Source organism: Ictalurus furcatus, chromosome 17 (genome assembly GCF_023375685.1).
Source record: "Ictalurus furcatus strain D&B chromosome 17, Billie_1.0, whole genome shotgun sequence".
In the NCBI taxonomy this organism is placed as follows: domain Eukaryota; kingdom Metazoa; phylum Chordata; class Actinopteri; order Siluriformes; family Ictaluridae; genus Ictalurus; species Ictalurus furcatus.
In genome coordinates, this window is record NC_071271.1 from 17,449,740 (window position 1) to 17,467,524 (window position 17,785).

General features: G+C 40.5%; 1 protein-coding gene across 1 annotated transcript; it reads left to right on the forward strand.

Annotated features, from left to right (window-relative positions):
• prpf8 (pre-mRNA processing factor 8) lies at positions 1-16,659 on the forward strand. The gene is made up of 43 exons (XM_053647899.1): positions 1-108; positions 811-927; positions 1,108-1,276; positions 1,729-1,893; positions 2,045-2,263; positions 2,364-2,576; positions 2,682-2,807; positions 2,901-3,006; positions 3,503-3,693; positions 3,777-3,896; positions 4,043-4,232; positions 4,362-4,481; positions 4,704-4,838; positions 4,943-5,072; positions 5,191-5,387; positions 5,511-5,717; positions 5,800-5,963; positions 6,081-6,207; positions 6,328-6,520; positions 6,639-6,826; positions 7,961-8,199; positions 8,479-8,625; positions 8,736-8,946; positions 9,070-9,186; positions 9,346-9,593; positions 10,223-10,402; positions 10,502-10,637; positions 10,743-10,912; positions 11,013-11,142; positions 11,251-11,397; positions 11,544-11,704; positions 11,839-12,030; positions 12,145-12,382; positions 12,504-12,632; positions 12,755-12,868; positions 12,978-13,151; positions 13,270-13,463; positions 13,645-13,884; positions 14,031-14,172; positions 14,262-14,402; positions 14,530-14,669; positions 14,970-15,172; positions 15,299-16,659. Exons 2-43 carry the CDS (start codon positions 819-821, stop codon positions 15,451-15,453), a joined length of 7,017 nt encoding a protein of 2,338 aa, XP_053503874.1. The 5' UTR covers positions 1-108; positions 811-818; the 3' UTR covers positions 15,454-16,659.
• The last annotated feature ends 1,126 nt before the right edge of the window (positions 16,660-17,785 follow it).

Below are 17,785 nucleotides of genomic sequence, written 5' to 3' on the forward strand. Positions count from 1 at the left end.
TGTCTACGCACAACGTGTAGAATCGTTTACCTTGTGCGCCATTCTGCAGAGCTGAACAGGAAACTGTAACGAGCAGGTCGAAGTGGAGAGAAACTGGTTTTAAAGAAAGTAAGATGTTTTGAGATGTGTTAAAGCGTTTCATTTTATTTTAATATCTGTAGTCCGCAATAGTTGGTATTCGGCATTCTGTGCAGTATGAGTGAGATGCTAAGTAAGCTTGCTAGCATTGTTACATGTTGCACGACATTGTGTTGTGCTAGCTAACGTTAACTTTCTTCCAGTTAAAATAGTCTCAAAGTTCACATTGTTGTTTTTTTTTGTATGTATGTATGTATGTATGTATGTATGTATGTATGTGTTAATTTATTACCAGACTTATTTCTTGGCTACTGAAATACCGTAAAGAAGCCCTGCTCTTTAGTAGCTAGTTTTCAGTAGCAAGTCAATGCTTTTAGTTGCTAGCTAAAAGCTAAGCAAAGTCAAAAAGAAAAAGTAGTTGAAATGGATTTCGGTGGACCTCGCGCTCGTGAATGCTGTTCCTTTCTGTTATATTTATGAAGAAGTCGTCCTGCGAGTGTATGCTGGGTTTTAATGAGTGAACAGTCGATATTTCGTGCTTCACTTCATTAAGTTGCGTTGTACCCTGTAGTTTTAGGTAACACTGCCTGCTCATTCAGTTCTGCACACTGAGACACTACATGACACGTGATGTACTGTTGTGCGAGATCATTTAGTGCTATGGGTTTATTTATGTCCTTATGTCCTGCTGGAGCTAAATATCACTCATTTCTTGTTCTTTACATCCCACAGACGCTGCCATGGCAGCTGCGTTTCCTTACAGAGGAGTCCCAGGTGGGATGCCACCGGGTGTTCCTCCTCCAGCTCCTGTCCCTGACTACATGACTGAGGAGAAACTGCAAGAAAAAGGTGAGTTCTTGGGGTTTGTGTGTGTGTGTGTGTGTGTGTGTGTGTGCGCCATATATATATATATATATATATATATATATATATATATATATATATATATATATACAGAATTCTGTTTCATTCGTGTGTATTGCTCACACTGGTGCATTCTTCAACTTTTTTTTTATTTTGAAATACTAGCTCGAAAGTGGCAACAGCTGCAGGCGAAACGCTACTCGGAGAAAAGGAAATTCGGGTTTGTGGACGCTCAGAAGGAGGACATGCCTCCTGAGCATGTGCGCAAAATCATCAGGGACCATGGAGACATGACCAACAGGAAGTTCCGTCATGACAAAAGAGTCTACCTTGGGTAAATTGAGATAAAGCTATGCGCTTGTAAAGAAATCACTTGGCTGAATGAATTTTAATTTGACTACATTAAAAGTACTGAGATTCATTTTGAATGTAATATCAATGGTTTGCCAAAAACTGTTCATTTTTAATTGATACGGCTTTCCTCGTAATATCCAAATATCCGTTAGCTAAGTTATGTTTGGTGTCTTTAAGTTTCAAGTTGATTTGTCAGGACTGAAAGTGTTTTAGAAGTACCAGTCCAGCCAAATCAGATATTTGAGCAGAAGCTTCAGTAAAGTCTAGCGCACACATTCAAAACTTCTATAAAGACATTACCACCAACTTTAAAGAAGCTCATTCAGTTTTTCAGCAATGGCACACAGAATTAATATGGTTTAGGACAGAGTATGACATAATGAAAACTACAAAATTTGTAATGTTTTGTGCATATTTTTTTTTTGCCTGTAGGGCTCTGAAATACATGCCTCATGCAGTGCTCAAGCTGCTGGAGAACATGCCCATGCCCTGGGAGCAGATCAGAGATGTACCAGTGCTTTACCACATCACAGGAGCTATTTCCTTTGTTAATGAAATTCCCTGGGTCATTGAGCCTGTCTACATCGCACAGTGGGGGTGAGGAGGCATCTCTAATTAAACTGTTTTGTACTGTGCATTTAAAAAAAAAATATATATATATATTTTTAAGTTGTGATAGAGATACTAAATCCTGAAGTCTTAATCAGTAACCACTCTTTTTTTCTTCTTCTTTCTTTCTTTAAACCAGTGCCATGTGGATCATGATGCGGCGTGAGAAAAGAGACAGGCGACACTTCAAGCGCATGCGTTTCCCTCCCTTCGATGATGAAGAGCCTCCCCTGGATTATGCGGATAATATCCTCGATGTGGAGCCTCTGGAGGCCATTCAAATGGAGCTGGACCCTGAGGAGGACAGCTCTGTGACGGAATGGTTTTATGAGCATCAACCCCTGAAGGATACAACAAAGTGAGTGAGGGACATTTAAAAAAAACAAAAAAAAAACAAACAAAAAAAAAAACTACTTGTGCAGGACTCACCTTACTGGGCCCCCCATTTCTCTCCACAGGTACGTCAATGGAACTACATATAGACGTTGGCAGTTCAGTTTGCCCATGATGTCTACACTGTATCGTTTGGCCAATCAGCTGCTTACTGATCTGGTGGATAGAAACTACTTTTATCTGTTTGATCTGAAGGCCTTCTTCACTTCAAAAGCATTGAACATGGCCATTCCTGGAGGACCCAAATTCGAACCCCTAGTCAGAGACATGAATCTCCAGTATGTGTTTTTTATAAACTTATCATCCTGACTCTGCACCCACTAGCATGATTGAAAGCGGTTCACATCGAACAATTTAACCTAATCCGCTTTGTATTACTACAGGGATGAAGACTGGAACGAGTTTAACGACATCAACAAGATCATCATCAGACAGCCTATTAGGACGGAGTACAAGATTGCTTTCCCGTACTTGTATAACAACCTTCCCCATCACGTGCACCTCACTTGGTACATGCTCTTTTCATGGTTTGACTGTCAAACTTTGTTTAAAAAATAAATAAAAACCTGCTCCTAATCCACTAATAATTGATTCATACCTAGGTACCACACACCTAATGTGGTGTTCATCAAGACAGAGGATCCTGATCTGCCTGCCTTCTACTTTGACCCTCTCATCAATCCCATTTCTCACAGACACTCTGTTAAAGTAAGCAACCTGTCAAATCCTGGGCTAAACGTTTATATCTAGTGGTTTAACTCTTATAGAATATTAGTTCCTCAGGATGAGAAATCTCTACTTCCTCCATCATAAAACATTAGTGTTGTGAATTAATACAGGATGAGAATGTTTACATGTTTAAAGCTGATGTTTGCATCAGGCATGGTGACACATCGATGTTATTAGATTGTGAATTTATTTCTAGAAAATTAGTCGATATTATGGCATATACTAATATAGGGATTTTTTTTATTTTTTATTTTTTTACTGGTTATAGCTTATGTGTGAAGTTTATGATGTTATTATGAAGCTTAATTTAATCATATATATGTATAGTGTACTTATTGAAATGGATTGGATTTGTTTTTTGCTCCAGATTTGTTGTCATATGGGTATTTCTTGTAAAAATAAATAAATCAGTAAAATTTGCCTGCCATTTTAAATAAATCTCTTAATTTAGAAATGTGTTGCTTGTTGTCCTCAGAGCCAGGAGCCACTGCCTGATGATGATGAGGAGTTTGAACTTCCTGAGTACGTGGAGCCTTTCCTCAAAGAGACACCCCTGTATACTGACAACACAGCCAATGGGATTGCTTTATTATGGGCCCCTCGTCCGTTCAACTTGCGCTCAGGGAGAAGTCGTCGTGCCATCGACGTTCCTCTCATCAAGAACTGGTGAGCGAGTCATTTTTCTTCAAGCTTGTCTTTTATATTATAAACATGGTGTCTTTGTGGTTTAAAAAAAACAATCTCTTTAGGTACCGGGAGCATTGCCCTGCAGGACAGCCCGTAAAAGTACGTGTCTCGTATCAGAAGCTTCTGAAGTATTATGTACTCAATGCTCTGAAACACAGACCACCTAAAGCACAAAAGAAGAGGTGAGTTATTTTGTAATGACGTCTTGTGTAGTTCTTCCACAGAAGGCATGCATTTTTTTTTTTTTTTTTTTGGAGAAGTTTTGTTTAGACATAACGTCTTTTACGAATACGCTGTAACGGTGACATTTTTTGTCGTCTGTCCACAGGTACCTTTTCCGGTCCTTCAAGGCCACCAAATTCTTTCAGTCCACAAAATTGGACTGGGTGGAGGTGGGTCTCCAGGTTTGCCGTCAGGGTTACAACATGCTGAACCTGCTGATTCACAGAAAGAACCTCAACTACCTGCACTTGGACTACAACTTCAACTTGAAGCCTGTGAAAACCCTCACCACAAAAGTAAGCAGATTCTAGGATTGTCTAAAATGAAGCCGAACCTAAAAAGTAGATGAGGATGATTTTTTTAATGTACGTGCAGCGTTAATCTTTTTGTATGTGTTTACTAATGGTAACGTTCTACTTTTCCAGGAACGTAAGAAGTCCCGTTTCGGGAACGCGTTCCACTTGTGCCGTGAGGTTCTTCGTCTGAGCAAACTGGTTGTGGACAGCCATGTGCAGTACAGACTGGGGAATGTTGACTCATTCCAGGTACTACTTCTATTATTGAACCAAACCTATATAAATGTGTCTCAAATGACCTGTAGTAGGGCTGTGCGATTAATCAGAATTTCAGTTTTGATTATGGCCTCCGATGATTATGGAAACAAAATAATCGCGATAAAACGATTATTGTGCTGCATTCCATTTCGCAATGTTCTCGTTTTGTCTTTTTAAAAACCGGTGTTCTTGTTTGTTTGTGCTTCTCTGTAGTTGGCAGATGGCCTGCAGTATATCTTTGCCCATGTTGGTCAGCTGACTGGCATGTATCGTTACAAGTACAAGCTAATGAGACAGATCAGGATGTGCAAGGACTTGAAGCATCTCATTTACTATCGCTTCAACACAGTAAGCACAGTTTTACACAGATGTAACCCTTCCATCGAGCATAGAGCAAATTTTTCAAGATGTTTTCAGGCTTGAATGTGAAGTTGGTATGTTTTTGTTTTTAGGGCCCAGTTGGGAAGGGTCCAGGTTGTGGCTTCTGGGCTCCAGGATGGAGAGTGTGGCTCTTCTTCATGAGGGGCATCACTCCTCTACTGGAGAGGTGGCTTGGCAACCTGTTGGCCAGGCAGTTCGAAGGTAAATAAAATGTATTTGCATAGTTGCTGTGTAAGCTTGTTCAATAACACCTGCATCACTATGGAATTTGTTGGCGAGCATAAGAATGTAATAAATCAACGTCATCGTTTTCCTTCAGGTCGACACTCCAAGGGTGTCGCAAAGACTGTGACCAAACAGCGTGTGGAGTCTCACTTTGACTTGGAGCTGAGAGCAGCTGTGATGCATGACATCCTGGACATGATGCCTGAGGGAATCAAACAGAACAAGGCCAGGACCATTCTGCAGCATCTCAGTGAATCGTGGAGGTGCTGGAAGGCCAACATTCCCTGGAAGGTATATATTCAGCTCTTTACGTATCGCGTGTCGTAATTGTCTTGGATCGTGTCCGTTTTATAGATCTCCAAACGAATAACGTTTAGAATTGTGAGTTTAGATAGTAACGCCATCGATTTACAGGTTCCAGGGCTTCCCACCCCCATTGAAAACATGATCTTGAGATACGTCAAGGCCAAAGCCGACTGGTGGACTAACACGGCACATTACAACCGCGAGCGAATCAGGCGAGGAGCAACTGTGGACAAAACTGTCTGCAAGAAAAACCTTGGCCGCCTCACACGCCTCTACCTGAAGGCTGAGCAGGAGAGACAGCACAACTACCTAAAGGTAAAGTTCTAGATGTGTTATTTCAAGCTTAAGGAAAGAGTAAATGTAGCAGCAGAATCATTCCTGACTCGGTCTGTCTCAGGACGGACCATACATCACCGCTGAAGAGGCAGTCGCTATCTACACCACAACAGTGCACTGGCTGGAGAGTCGGCGCTTCTCTCCGATTCCCTTTCCCCCTCTCTCATACAAACACGACACCAAGCTGCTCATCCTGGCTCTGGAGAGGCTCAAAGAGGCTTACAGGTGAGTGCAGACCCTTCCAGCGAGACATCCAAACAGATAATACGGACGACTGATTTAACCATGATTTTACCGTTTATTCGGAGCGCCCTCTAACTGTTTGTGTTTTGTGTGTATTAGTGTGAAGTCAAGGTTGAATCAGTCCCAACGTGAGGAGTTGGGTCTGATTGAGCAGGCGTACGACAATCCTCACGAGGCTCTGTCCAGGATCAAGCGTCATCTCCTCACTCAGAGAGCGTTCAAAGAGGTGAATATGTGAAATCGTTATCTATAAGCACAGCACTGACACAGTATCAAGCCTTTCAGACCTTCTCGTGAGTCCTTTGTCCTACTGTATGTGTCTCAGTGCTGTTTGTAATTTCTCCAGGTGGGCATTGAGTTTATGGACCTGTACAGTCACTTGGTGCCCGTTTATGACGTGGAGCCTCTGGAGAAGATCACAGACGCTTACCTGGACCAGTACTTGTGGTATGAGGCTGACAAGCGCAGGCTTTTCCCACCTTGGATCAAACCTGCTGACACAGAGCCACCTCCACTGTTGGTATACAAGTGGTGCCAAGGTGAGGGATAATGCTGCCCTTTGTTGTTAGACATGGTCAAAGGCGAGTGTTGGTCATCTGGTAACACAGACATTATCTTAGGATTTCAAGTGATCTGAAAATCAATTTTTTCCCCCAGGAATCAACAACCTGCAAGATGTATGGGAGACCACAGAGGGCGAGTGTAACGTCATGCTGGAGTCACGCTATGAGAAGATGTATGAAAAGATAGACTTGACTCTGCTTAACAGGCTTCTGCGTCTGATTGTCGACCACAACATTGCCGATTACATGACTGCAAAGAATAACGTGGTCATCAACTACAAGGTCTGCCACTTGCAAAAAAAACATGAATCATTTGCATTTAGTTTTATTTTGCATTATTCATAAAATTTATTATATATAAAGTTCAAATTCAGTTTGCAAAGTTTGAAAAGTTATGTCTAACAATGATATTACACACGCTACCGGTCAAAAGTTTGGAGACACTTGACTGAAATGTTTCTCATGATCTTAAAAACCTTTTGATCTGAAGGTGGATGATTAAATGTTTGAAATCGGTGTTGTAGACAAAAATATAATTGTGCCAACATATTCATTTCTTTCATTAGAAAACTAACATTTTATTTACAAAAAAAATTCATTGAAATGGATGACTTAGAGCGAAATAATTCGAAAAGCAGCCAATAAGAGTCCAGCATAGGTGTGAACTCCTTTAATACTGTTTAAAAAACATCTCGGGGAGATTCCTCAAGAAATCGGTTGAGAAAATGCCAAGAAAACATTTCTGGAAATTCTAGGCAAAAAGGGTGCCTACTTTTTAAGATGCTAAAATATTAAATTATTTAGATTTATTTGGGATTTTTTCCATCACAACATAATTCCCATAGTCCCATTTGTGTTCTCCAGAGTTTTGATGACTTTATTATTATTATTATTATTATTATTATTATTATTATTCTACAATGTGGGGGGAATGAAGTATGAATGTGTCCAAACTTTTGACTGGTAGTGGAAGTAATTGAGAAATTCCAGCAGACTCTTCCTGTGGAATTTTTTTTTTCTTCCCCTTCCTTTTTTTTCTGGAGCTGATTCTCACATAGAGCTCCTCTGGGCATTTTGGTACAGGCTTAAAATAAATACAAAAAATAATTTCTCATTGAAAATGACTTTCATCTGGAACATGTGTGGTATAAAATCATAACTGTAGGTAAATACGTGTTATATTGTGAAATATATAAAAAAAAATTAGATTAAAATTGTTTCTGCAGCTTCAATATATTCTATATTCTAGCAGCACAACTTTCATTTCCATAGACATGGTCTTTGTCAGTGACCTGAATGTATTTATAGGCCAAGTAACGTTTAAATGCTTTCTAACTGATTCAGATTATAATACAAATGCATACCGGACACAAGTATCATTGTTCTCGACCGTGTGGTGTTCTTGCCTTGCTCTAGGACATGAACCACACCAACTCGTACGGCATCATCAGGGGCCTGCAGTTTGCCTCCTTCATTGTGCAGTACTACGGGCTGGTGATGGACCTGCTCGTTCTGGGTCTTCACCGCGCCAGCGAGATGGCTGGACCCCCGCAGATGCCCAACGATTTCCTCAGCTTCCAGGACAGTGCTACAGAGAGTGCCCACCCCATTCGCCTGTACTGCAGATACATTGACCGCATCCACATGTTCTTCAGGTGAGCAAAATCCGTAAAAAGCATGATATCATGACTGAGAAAATGCATAGAGCATAAGAGTGAACACGTAGAGCATATGTTGTACATAATAAATACAAAATGAAGTAAATGTGGTTTTGCTCTCATTGGTTCCTGACTTTTCAGACAATTTTACGGTTCGCTTCTGAATGGGAGTGCTGTTTCTAATTAATGCACTGATCTGATCTCACAAATTATTATCTTTTTTTTTTTTTTTAACTAATTAAATGAATAGGGACTCGAGTATTTTTGTTTTCTCAGGTTTTCTGCTGATGAAGCCAGGGATCTGATCCAACGCTACCTTACTGAGCACCCTGATCCCAACAATGAGAACATTGTAGGCTACAACAATAAGAAGTGCTGGCCCAGAGATGCTAGGATGAGGCTGATGAAACATGATGTTAACCTGTAAGTATCGACACACTAACCCTCGTTCTGATATACTTTTTAAATTCCTTAAATTTGTGTTTGAAAGTATATACGACAGGGCTGATGTTCGTTTCGTTGTGATTTTCAAGGGGCCGTGCCGTGTTCTGGGACATTAAGAATCGCCTTCCTCGCTCTGTGACCACGGTGCAGTGGGAGAACAGCTTTGTGTCCGTGTACAGTAAAGACAACCCTAACCTGCTCTTCAACATGTGCGGATTCGAGTGCCGCATCCTGCCCAAATGTCGCACCAGTTATGAGGAGTTCACCCACAAGGATGGAGTGTGGAACCTGCAGAATGAGGTCAGGACACTAAAATAAACATGTCAATCATTGGAAGCTTTTAGTACCATTGACTGTATTTTTATTATTATTTTTTTAAGGATATGTTGTTTGGCTAACTTTTATCTATATGTTTGTCTGCAGGTGACCAAGGAAAGGACAGCGCAGTGCTTTCTGCGAGTGGATGACGAATCAATGCAGAGGTTCCATAACCGAGTGCGACAGATTCTCATGGCCTCTGGATCCACCACCTTCACCAAGGTATGACACAAGAAAGAAAAGGATATTGTGACATATCCTCGACCACACGTTTATAGTACATCTATAGTACAAAATTGTTATATTTCTGTTATGTATCATGCTCTGGTTTAGTCTGCTCACGTCTATGATTTTTCTTATTTTTACTTTTGCACGTCTCAGATTGTGAACAAATGGAACACTGCTCTGATTGGTCTGATGACCTATTTCCGCGAGGCTGTGGTTAACACTCAGGAGTTGCTGGACCTTTTGGTGAAATGTGAAAATAAGATCCAGACCCGTATCAAGATTGGTCTGAACTCCAAAATGCCTAGTCGTTTCCCTCCTGTTGTCTTCTACACCCCCAAAGAGTTAGGGGGTCTGGGCATGCTTTCTATGGGTCACGTCCTCATCCCACAGTCTGACCTGAGGTAATGTGTGTTAGGGTTGAATATTTTGTCATAGTCTGGCACATCAACATTCACATCCAGACATAGTAACACGTATAAAAGTAAATAAACTACATTTAGTGTGATAACTGGTGTACACTACTGGTCAAAGGCTTAGACACACTCGTTATTTATTTAGTTATTTATTTCCACAGTTTAGAATAATAATAGTCCTCAAAACTGCAGTAACACAAATGGAACTATGGGAATTATGTTTTGATAAAAAAAAAATCCAAAATAAATCTAAATAATTTAGTAGTTTAGCATCTTAAATGTAGACCCCTTTTTGCCTAGAATTTCCAGAAATGTATTCTTGGCATTTTCCCAACCAATTCCTTGAGGAATCTCACGGAGATTTTTTTTAAACAGTATTAAAGGAGTTCCCACCTATGCTGAACTCTTATTGACTGCTTTTCGCAATATTTTGCTCCAAGTCATCAGTTTAAAAAAAATCTTTTGTAAATAAAATGTTAGTTTTCTAATGAAAGAAATGAATATGTTGATTATATTTTTGTTTACAACACCGATTTCAAATATCTAATCATCCACCTTCAGATCAAAAGGTTTTTAAGATCATGAGAAACATGTCAGTCAATTTTGTGCGTTACCAGGTGGTCCAAACAGACCGACGTGGGCATCACTCACTTCCGTTCCGGTATGAGCCATGAGGAGGATCAGCTGATTCCCAATCTGTATCGCTACATCCAGCCATGGGAGAGTGAGTTCATCGACTCTCAGAGAGTCTGGGCTGAATATGCTCTCAAGAGACAGGAGGCCATTGCCCAGAACAGGTACAGTAATCAAACAAAGAATTAAATGTGAATGAAATGGAAAAAATATTTCGGCTTTTTGTTTTTACCTAGAATTAAACTAGTTTTGTGTTGTCCCAGGCGTTTGACTCTTGAGGATTTGGAGGATTCCTGGGACAGAGGTATTCCTCGTATCAACACCCTGTTCCAGAAAGACAGGCACACGCTGGCCTATGACAAGGGCTGGAGAGTCAGAACAGACTTCAAGCAGTATCAGGTTAGAACCCTTTCTTTCACCCAATATGATTTTGATACGTATGGAGATCTTTCTAGTTCTTTTTACAGACTGATCTAAAATCTGTTTGTATGATGATGTTCTCAGGTGCTTAAGCAAAATCCGTTCTGGTGGACTCACCAGAGACACGACGGTAAACTGTGGAATCTGAACAACTACCGCACAGACATGATCCAAGCCCTAGGAGGAGTGGAAGGAATTTTGGAGCACACTCTGTTCAAGGGTACATACTTTCCCACCTGGGAGGGTCTGTTCTGGTAAGGGTTACTGCTTACCCTATCAAACTTGTCTATTTGGCCTTATTCATCATAGAACTCCATCGGGATTATGTTTTAACCATTTATTTCTTCTCCATAGGGAAAAGGCCAGTGGTTTTGAGGAGTCCATGAAATGGAAGAAGCTGACCAATGCCCAGAGATCTGGTCTGAACCAGATCCCCAATCGACGATTCACTTTGTGGTGGTCTCCCACGATCAACAGAGCAAATGTACACAATCATTCTTACTGTAGTTCTTGTCATCTCTTGTCTTAACTCTATAGCTACTTGCTGATGTCCTCTGTTTTTTTTTGTTGTTGTTTTTGTTTTTTTCTTTAGGTATACGTGGGTTTCCAGGTGCAGTTGGATCTCACTGGAATCTTCATGCATGGCAAAATTCCCACTCTCAAGATCTCCTTGATCCAGATCTTCAGAGCTCACTTGTGGCAGAAGATTCACGAGAGCATTGTCATGGATCTGTGTCAGGTTCGGAGTGTGGTTTTTGTTTTTTAATAAAGATGTGCTTTATTGTTTGGCCAGTAAGACTGGTGTGCTAGTTGATTTGCATAGCTATTCAACATTTCATTACTATACATGTGCTTCATCGAGATTTGTATGTCGTGTGTGTGAAGGTGTTTGACCAGGAACTGGATGCGCTGGAGATTGAAACCGTCCAGAAGGAAACCATCCATCCTAGGAAGTCTTACAAGATGAACTCCTCTTGTGCGGATATTCTGCTTTTTGCATCGTACAAGTGGAACGTCTCAAGACCGTCACTGCTGGCTGACTCCAAGTATGTTCTCAAACTCTGCCTGCTGGCTCCTTTTATTTATATTTATATAATATATATATATATAATAAAAATTTTTGTTGGTTGGTTTTGTTGAGTGTGTGTGTGTGTGTCTTTGTTTGTTTCTTCTAATGTAGGGATGTGATGGACAGCACCACCACTCAGAAGTACTGGATTGACATTCAGCTCAGATGGGGAGATTATGACTCCCATGACATTGAGAGATATGCCAGGGCAAAGTTTCTGGACTACACCACAGATAACATGAGTATCTACCCATCCCCTACTGGGGTGCTCATAGCCATCGATCTGGCATACAATCTGCACAGGTCAGTGTTTCGTCGGGATAGTCTACAAGGCTGTTTTTATTATTTGGGTTTTGATATTCTGGCATTGTTTGTTTATTCTAATTTATTATTTTTTTTATCTGTATTTCCATGCAGTGCCTATGGAAACTGGTTCCCTGGCAGCAAACCTCTGATCCAGCAGGCCATGGCTAAGATCATGAAGGCCAACCCTGCCTTGTACGTGCTGAGGGAGCGCATCCGCAAGGGTCTGCAGCTTTACTCCTCCGAGCCCACTGAGCCCTACCTGTCATCACAGAATTACGGAGAACTCTTCTCCAATCAAATCATCTGGTTTGTGGATGACACCAACGTGTACCGAGTCACCATCCACAAGGTAAGGATAGCCTCCCAGGCGTTCTCTTTTGAGCGTTTTCTTCTGGCTGTGTACATTTACATTTGTGCAATTAAATTTTAATTGTGTTTATGCTCACAGTGATTTTGTCTTTCCATTACAGACCTTTGAGGGCAACTTGACCACAAAACCCATCAACGGGGCCATTTTCATCTTTAATCCAAGAACCGGGCAACTCTTCTTAAAGATCATTCACACATCTGTATGGGCTGGACAGAAGCGTCTGGGGCAGGTAGGATTATTATTATTATTATTATTATTATTATTATTATGATTTTTACTTCTATCGTCAATGGCTCTTCTTGTCTGAAGTAAAATGGACACGCAGGCTCTAAGTTGATCTTTTCATTATAGCTGGCCAAGTGGAAAACTGCTGAGGAAGTGGCTGCTCTTATTCGATCACTGCCTGTTGAAGAGCAGCCCAAGCAGATCATTGTGACCAGAAAGGGCATGTTGGATCCTCTTGAGGTACGCTCACTTCAGAAGCAGTTTGTTAGATGCTATGAGATAATCGTGTGTTTGTGTGTGTGTTCGCGCGTGCGCACCATCTATTCACTGTTTTTCTCTCGTTTTCTAGGTGCACTTGTTGGATTTCCCCAACATTGTCATCAAAGGCTCTGAGCTGCAGCTGCCCTTCCAGGCATGTCTAAAGGTGGAGAAGTTTGGGGACCTCATTCTGAAGGCCACTGAGCCACAGATGGTCCTGTTCAATCTGTACGATGACTGGCTGAAGACCATTTCTTCTTACACTGTAAGTTAATTTAATCCTTTTCGTAGTTTCTTTGCTTTTTAAAATAAAATAAAATAAAAAAAACAGAAACATGGTAAAGGACTAGCAGTGCCTATAACAAGGTCGTGTTCCTGTGTAGGCCTTCTCACGTCTGATCTTGATCCTGAGAGCCCTCCATGTGAACAACGACCGTGCAAAGGTCATCCTGAAGCCTGACAAAACCACCATCACTGAGCCACATCACATCTGGCCCACTCTGACTGATGAGGAGTGGATCAAGGTGGAGGTGCAGCTCAAAGATCTCATCTTGGCTGACTATGGTAAAAAGAACAAGTAAGTAAGGCTCGTCGTGTGAAGGGGGGAAAAAACTGCAACAAACGAATGCCCCTATGGATAAGGATATTATTGGGGAAACAGAATACCTTTTCTTGTGAAAATAGTCCAGTTGAAAAAATCAAGCATTAACATGAATGAACTGTATGCTCCAAGTCTTATTTCTTTCTCTTTTCTCCAGTGTGAACGTGGCTTCTCTGACGCAGTCTGAGATCAGGGACATCATCCTGGGTATGGAGATCTCTGCTCCCTCTCAGCAGAGGCAGCAGATTGCTGAGATTGAGAAACAGACTAAAGAGCAGTCTCAGCTAACAGCCACGCAGACTCGCACCGTTAACAAGCACGGTGATGAAATCATTACTTCCACCACCAGCAACTACGAGACTCAAACCTTCTCCTCAAAGACTGAATGGAGAGTCAGGTAGGACATGACTGTTCAAGATGTTCCATATGTCATACGTCCATGGATATGTCCTCCTCCCTATGTAGCAGTGTATGTCCTATATTCTTGCCAGTGCGCTGTATGCACATTTTTTTTTTTTCTCTTTCTCTCTCTCTCATTTATAGGGCGATCTCTGCAGCCAACTTGCACTTACGTACCAACCACATCTACGTGTCTTCTGATGACATCAAAGAAACTGGATACACTTACATTCTGCCTAAGAACGTGCTGAAGAAGTTCATCTGCATCTCTGACTTGCGTGCTCAAGTGAGTCATACTTCTGCTGTTTCACAGGCTTTTAGTTTTCTCTAGAATATTGTTTACATTTCTTTATTGTTGTTTTTTCCCCCCTATAGATTGCCGGTTATCTGTACGGTACAAGTCCTCCAGATAACCCACAGGTGAAAGAAATTCGCTGCATTGTGATGGTGCCACAATGGGGCACCCATCAAACTGTTCACCTGCCCGTTCAGCTGCCACAGCACGAATATCTCAAGGTCTGTCTCTGTTCTTTAGTTACGCGTCATAGAAATTTCTATATGTTCTCTGATCTCCATAGTCTATTGATTTCCCCCACAGCATTGCTTGTTTTTTCCAGTCTTAGAAAATCTTGTTCTTTTATAGGAAATGGAGCCGCTTGGTTGGATCCACACCCAGCCCAATGAATCGCCTCAGTTGTCTCCCCAAGATGTCACCACACACGCTAAAGTCATGGCTGATAATCCATCCTGGGATGGCGAGAAGACCATCATTATTACCTGCAGGTACACAGAGGAAGTGCATTAGTGTCAGTTCGCAAGTAGTAATTGGTTAATTTATTTCAGTGGTCCTGTTCCTTGTGTTTTAGTTTCTTAGCTGATACTGGCTGTTTTATTTTTATTTTTATTACCCAGATCATTTGATTGGATTGAAATTCCACTTAGATCAGCCTCCTCTTTAATCAGTTTCCTTTGCTCTGATTTAGCTGTATATTATATTACAGATCGAATTCTGATCAAGCAGATTATTAGGTTGTGTGGAAATGAAGCCAGTGATTGATTTGATTATTGTTCTCTCTTGTGTAGTTTCACTCCAGGATCTTGTACATTGACTGCTTATAAGCTGACTCCTAGTGGATACGAGTGGGGCAGGCAGAATACAGATAAGGGCAACAACCCCAAGGGTTACCTGCCATCTCACTATGAAAGGGTGCAGATGCTGCTGTCAGATCGCTTCCTTGGCTTCTTCATGGTGCCTGGCCAAGTGTCCTGGAACTACAATTTCATGGGTGAGTACAACAAGAACAGGCTGAAAACGTTGAAGCACATTGGTCGTTTTTTAAACATTTTTTAGGGGACTTAAATTATTTGATATATATAACCCACTTTTTTATTTCCCCTTTTCTCCGTTCCAGGCGTTCGACATGACCCTAATATGAAATACGAGCTGCAGCTGTCTAACCCGAAAGAGTTTTATCACGAGGTTCACCGGCCTTCTCACTTCCTCAACTTCGCATCGCTGCAGGAGGGCGAGATCTACAACGCTGACCGTGAGGACATGTACGCTTAGCACCACAGACTTCTCCTGTTGACATTCAGTGAAACACCTAAGAGGCTTATGCTTGCAAATCTGTCGTGCTCTGTCCTTCAAGACTTGGTGTCAGCTTGGTAGCACTGTTTCAAACACCTGTTTTTAAGATTTTGTATAATGCTTTGTTGTTTTTTGGCATGTTAATTTGTGTTGATACACATTTCTGAAGTGTAGTTTTGTCTGACAGTAGTTGAGGGAAAACTACATCAGTGTTTTTGGATAATAATCAATGCTCTTTTTTTCATAAACTTAAAAGTACATCAAATTGTTTTTTTGTTTTTTTAATAAGTCCGTTGTAATATTCCTTTAGCTATGTTCTGCCTCAGTCATGTACGTGGTAGTTTGGGTCAAAAATAAAGATTGACACTTGAACTTTGAGGCTGTTTTTCCATTGTGACAGTTGAACAAGTTTGACCACTTTCTGTTGTTTTGCCTCAGGCAGGATCAAGATATTAACAGGGATGAAGCCTCACAGATTCTTAAACTAATTAAATCAGGGGTGTCAACCTCACTTTATGTAACAGGCCATGTTACACTTAGTCTAATGTCAAGTGGGCCAGACCAAATAATGTTTGTTTATTTATCACCATTTATACAAAAGGTATCAAATCTGCATGCAGAATGCTCATGTATCATCTACAAACCAGACACAATCTGCAGTTCATTACCAAATTATGCTCTTATTCCATAAATGTTAAATCAGTTCAAATTTTTAGCTTGCTAATTTAATATCATTAACTCATTTTGTCAACTGAGTTTTTGGGCCCTGAATTTATTGCTCTCTTTTGCCCCCTGTAGAATAAGAGACACTAGATTTTGTATAGTGGTGTGTTTGTTTGTTTGTTTTTTGTGTCCCCGCCACCCCCCAAATCTTTCAATTCATGTTATGGTCTACAAGATGACTTCAATTTATTAATTCTAAATTCATTTGGTGCGCTGGATTAAAACTTGAATTGGGTCAGTCGTATGTGACACCCCTGGTTTTATATCGTTTCTTTTTATATCCAAGGGCTGTTTACAAAAAGAGATCTGAATGCAGTTTGGTTAGAAAGAATGTAGTGAACCGGACAGAATATTAACGTTTAGAGTTAAGTAGCCAACTGCAGGCAGGGTTAATTGATGCCCTGAGCAATTCCTATGTACTTTATGCAATAAAAAAGTGATTTGATTAATGCTGCAAAACAACTGACAGTGGGTGTGTTTTTTTTTTTGTTTGTTTGTTTGTCTGTTTTTTTTTTATTATTTTTTTTATATAGCATATTGCATGAGTGCCATTTATAGTTTCCATTAAAACCAAAACAATTCACATTATAACCATTACAAATTCACTGTGGGTATCTATCTCTCTATCTATCTTTCAGCAGTCAAACTGGTTTTGGGGGTTTTTCTGCACATAATGTTTAAACCTGAGACTTGTGTGTACTAGATTCTACTGTAGTCAGTTTTATAGTTTGCAAGTTACAAAACAACTGCCAGTGGGTGGGTTTTTTTTTTGTTTGTTTGTTTTTGTTTTATTTTAAAATAGCATGTTGCAGGACTGCCAGTGAATATGCGTTTGTTAATGGAATTAATTATAACTGCGTCAGTGCATGAGCTGTGATGTGCTCTGCAATGCTCATCCCATGATTCCTATACTTGATGTAATAGTGTTGTGTTCAGGGCCTCCCAAGCTGGTTTTCAGAAGACTAAATATATTTCCACATAGGTAAACACATAGTCACTTTTTTTTATTCCTGATCTTTTCATATATATATAGGACCGAACAGTTGCACAGTGTTAATAGATTAAAAAAATTTGTATCATTTTACCACCACTTAATTCACTCAAATTGACGTAATTAATACTTTTTGAGTTACTGGACTTTAGATTAAACACATTCAATTCAATTATGCTTACGGTTTATAACTGCCTGGTTAATGGTTAATGAGAAAATACGCTCTCAATTTCTCTTGGTTTTAATTATAACTATTAAAACCATCACAAATTCTATGAAAAGAAGTTAATATCTGACTGTTATCCCTTATGTCTGAATGTATTCATTTTTGTTAATTGTTAATAAAGTGGGCGGCTGTGGCTCAGGTGGTAGAGTGGGTTGTCCACTGGTGGTTCGATTCCCGGCCCACATGACTCCACATGCCAAAGTGTCCTTGGGCAAGACACTGAACCCCAATTTGCTCCCGATGGCAAGTTAGCGCCTTGCATGGCAGCTCTGCTACCATTGGTGTGTGAGTGTGTGTGAATGGGTGAATGAGAACCAGTGTAAAGTGCTTTTGACAAAAGCATATATAAGTGCAGACCATTTTTTAATTGT